The following is a 4,339-nucleotide window of genomic DNA, read 5'->3' as shown; positions in this document are numbered from 1 at the left end:
AGGAATAAATTTTTTTTATTTTCAATTCTTATGAAAAATGTTACTTCGGCTTTCTTTGGGAATTGTGCATGGCGCTGTACCAGCGAATACGAGATAGAAAAAAAAAAATAAACTGAAAAATGTCTTGTATTGGTGATATTTTCTTCTGTTTCCGAAGAATTCTTATCATTCGCATGGAATTCTTCTTTCGCGTGCGCACACGCATCGCAATAATCTGAACTAAACAGATAAATATACAACAAACAATGCAAAATCATGAGCATAATAAGATGTAAGGTTCGATAACCTTGAAATGTAGACGCGATATTTTGTGCCAAAAGAATTCGAATCTGTATTCTTCGACGGCTACACACAGAGTTAGTCGACCGATATGTCAAAAAATACACGCGCACGTTTTACTTGCACGTAGTCGTTACAAAGCGTTTTGCAATTGTACGTTCAACGGTAAATGTAAGACTGACTTGGCGGACCGTAAAGTATTCGTATTGCGCCTGCGTTGAATCATTGTTTGTAAATATATTTCGAAACTTTTCCCCATTGAATTCACACCGTGGGAAAAGTCTTTACACTCGCTGTGGTGGATCAATTTCGACAATTTAGTCATTTGACTCGTTGCTCGACCGAATTACTTGATTCTATATATAATGACTGGTAATGTTTCTTCAAAAGTGGAAGGCTTTACATTATTTATAACGTGTAAACGGGAGAAGAGAAAAAATGGACGAGAGATGCTTGCGGTTTTCGAATTCAGAAACATTTGGACATTTGCGGAACGATGAAGTTCGTCAAGTCTCGGTATTACAATCTGAATCGAATAGGTATGATCTTCGTGGGCGTCTGGCCGTATCGAAAAGGCAAATTCGTGTACATTCAAAAAGTATTATTTTTCGGCATATTCGGATGTTTTCTCGCGTCACAGGTACTTCTCATAATACTCTCTACATTCTCGTGCGAAACGCTGAGTAAAGTGTGTGCGTAATTCTGTACGCAGTTTGAATATTGTTGAACAATTATATATATATATATACATATATATATATATATATAATTGTTCAACAATATGTGTATTATATATATATATATACACATATATATATTGATAATTGATTTATGCGCGAAGATTGTTCTCTGCTACCTACGATCTCATTGTATAAAATAATTTATTTCTTGTTGGATTAACCGTACACGAATCCGAGATCACCTCTCTTATTATCTATTATAATTTATTTCTGTTTAGTTGTTACGACTTGTGACGGAGAACTGCAGTATAAACGTAATCTGCGAAGCTCTCTCGCTATTTTTTACGAGCTTTATGTACGTTCTAACTTATTTGGCATTTTCCAGTAATGTCGAAACAGTAAGTTACTCGACGTCGATTGTGTGTAAATAAGATTTTCGAGTTATATTTGCGGTTGAAATGCAACAGGTGAAACAATGTCTCGAACGAATAGAACACGACTGGGCCACACTGAATGGTAAAGAATTCGAAATAGTAAAAGAATACGCTAACATATCCAGATTTTTCACGCTAGCTTTTCTCTTTACGTAAGTAAACAAAAGAGAATAGAGATTTGCTGTAATGGTATTTTAAAAAATTGACTTTTTGCACAACACATTCACGATCGCACACTGTAATGTGGTATGTAACTTTTTTTTTTTTATCATATAAAATTGATATTTTTGATAATTTTAGAAAACGAGTATAAGTGTCGATCTCTCCACAATATTATTAAAAATAACAATGTGTGTTATTTTAATTGTATAATTTGTTTATTTCGCTAACAGCATTCTGGTGGTCGGATGTTGCATTCCGATTGTACAGTTTTTACCTGTGATTTTGAACGTTATCTTTCCGTCACAAACACCCCGCCCTTTCTCACGGCGTCTTATCATTCGCATGGAATTTCTGATCGACGAGGAAAAATATTTTTTCGCGATATTATTTTACGGAGCCGTGGGATGGACTATTGGATCGGTCGCGATAGTGAGCATAGGATGTTCGATACTTACATTCGGATATCACACATGCGCGATGTTTAAGATCGCATGGTAAACATACACGCGGTGCAGATTCTGAAAAAAAACAAAAAAAAAAAAACAATGTCGAAGTAAAGAAATTCGGAAATCGAAATATCGTCGACTTGTTTTTAGTTACCGAATGGAACGCGCGATGGAAGGTTGCGACGGTTTCGACATCACAACGCAAAATACTATTCGAAATGGAATAATCAGCGCTCTGAACATTCATCGAGAAGCTATAAAGTTGGTATCACAATATCTAATATTCATTCTTATGAATTTTATTACGCGACATGAGGATCTCTCTCTGGGGCTAAAAAATTATAAAATTAAATTTTTATTATATTTCCGGTCTGAGATATATAAAAATTATTTAAATTGATATTGATTGAAGATTCGCGGACATCGTACAATCGAACTTCATGACATTCTACTTCTTCATAATTGTTGCTTGCGTGGCGTCTGTGAGTCTTAGTTTATTACGCGTAAGTAAATCAAACACTTCGCAAGTTTGTTCAATAGATTTTCTCCGATGTATCGCGTCTGCGCTTAGAAAACAAATGTGTTCACATGTTGTTGCAGCTTGTGCAAGCGTTATACTCGCATTCTTTGGAGGAAATATTTACCACCGTTTCCTATATCAGTACATTGTTTATGTACATGTTTTGGACGAACTACGCGGCGCAGCTGATTACGGATCACTTCGATCAGATTTTTACAGCAACGTAAGCACAATTATTACAGAAACGTGATTATTAGTTTCTTCTGATGTTCTTTAGATTTTATTTGTCGTGTTTTGTGTGAAAAATCTTGCGCGTTTGCTTTCTTACAGATACGGATGTCCCTGGTACATGACGTCTGTACAGATACAGAAGTTGATAGTATTTATTTTACAACGAGGCACACAGCCCTACGCACGGCACATCTTCAGTGCGTTCACTCTATCGCTAGAAGGATTTGCCACGGTAATAAACGCGTTACTGCGGTCGGTCTCAATTGTGTAATAATTTCCTCTTAGTGACATTTACCACAAAATGATGTTGTTTCGCATTACAGCTAGTGAGCGCATCCATGTCGTACTTCTCCGTAATTTATGCTGCACAATAGCGCAGTCAAAGAGATTTATAAATAAAAACGTACTAGTAATTAAAGTATACGAGTAATTAAAAAGTTGTGTACATGCAAGATACCTTAGCACATTAACGCATCGGTAATATCGGGTTTGTAATTTAGTTACAAATACAGCACATAAGTACAATATGAAACGCTAAATTATTTTTCCACATTTATACCACGAGAGTGACTGCAGTTTAAGGTTGTATTCGGGGTAAGATAAAAGATATGCCAGATTATTCGAAATTTGTCAGTCAGTAGATAATATTAAAAAAAAGAAATTATGCAAAATTTCAGCTTCTTTGCGAGCCTTGTTAAAAAGTTAGTACGATTTTAATTTAACACGAGTTCTTATGGGATTTCACGATATTCTGATATAAATTACAAAATAACTGTAGATGTAGATATGCCATAATTTTGAAACTTTTTGCAGTTGTTAATAAATATCTTAAAAACAAATTCCACTTGAAAAAAATAGTCATTTCGAGAATATCACATAAAATATAAATTTATATTTTGTTAAAAGTAATAAAAATATATATTTAATATACATAAAACAATTATATTTGTAATTTTATACATCAATTGTTACGTTTTAATAACCTTTTATGATTAATATATTTCCAGTTTTTTATTTATCTTACGTTGCACGTAGGGTATAATCCTACTCAAAAATATCAAAAGTGAACATCAAAAGGGNACAAAATATACGTAAAAACTTTTCCGTAGTTATTAAAAGTANAATAAATAGTTTTTGTAACTTATTTTAGTACAAATAATACTATTCCAGCAAACAATTATTATCTAAATATTAAAATAGGTTTGGTTTACGCTATGTTTCTTAAACTTTTGACTGAGATCTTACCCTGAATACAACCTTAATACTCTCGTAGTAAAGTACTTCGTTTTATTTAAAATTCATTTTTAGTGTCAATCTAAATCTTTTAGATGATAGATTGCACATCAAATTATAATTCAAAATGTTTAGCGGTTTTTTTTTAACAAATAACCGATAACAAAATTATATTCTTCTGTCTAAATTGGAAGATATCGATATGTTTTTGATATTCGACATTATATCTTCGTGTTTACATATTTCCGCAATCTTTCTGGAGTGAGTTGATGAAAGTTTAGTATCAGCTCAGAAGAGTTAATGTTAAACATTAAAAATCGGTTACGTTTAATCAAATAAACTTACAGAGTTTTC

The 4,339-nt window shown here is 33.2% G+C and overlaps 1 protein-coding gene across 1 annotated transcript; it reads left to right on the top strand.

The window, feature by feature from the left end:
* Nucleotides 1-775: 775 nt before the first annotated feature.
* Nucleotides 776-3,126, top strand: LOC109858671. The gene is made up of 8 exons (XM_020436165.1): nucleotides 776-919; nucleotides 1,427-1,545; nucleotides 1,786-2,049; nucleotides 2,152-2,262; nucleotides 2,414-2,483; nucleotides 2,602-2,744; nucleotides 2,852-2,984; nucleotides 3,076-3,126. The coding sequence occupies exons 1-8, from the start codon at nucleotides 776-778 to the stop codon at nucleotides 3,124-3,126; spliced, it is 1,035 nt and encodes a 344-aa protein (XP_020291754.1).
* The last annotated feature ends 1,213 nt before the right edge of the window (nucleotides 3,127-4,339 follow it).

The sequence above is a fragment of the Pseudomyrmex gracilis genome, unplaced genomic scaffold, assembly GCF_002006095.1.
Source record: "Pseudomyrmex gracilis isolate BER0280 unplaced genomic scaffold, ASM200609v1 scaffold_218, whole genome shotgun sequence".
NCBI lineage: Eukaryota > Metazoa > Arthropoda > Insecta > Hymenoptera > Formicidae > Pseudomyrmex > Pseudomyrmex gracilis.
This window is presented reverse-complemented; position numbering and strand designations above follow the sequence as displayed.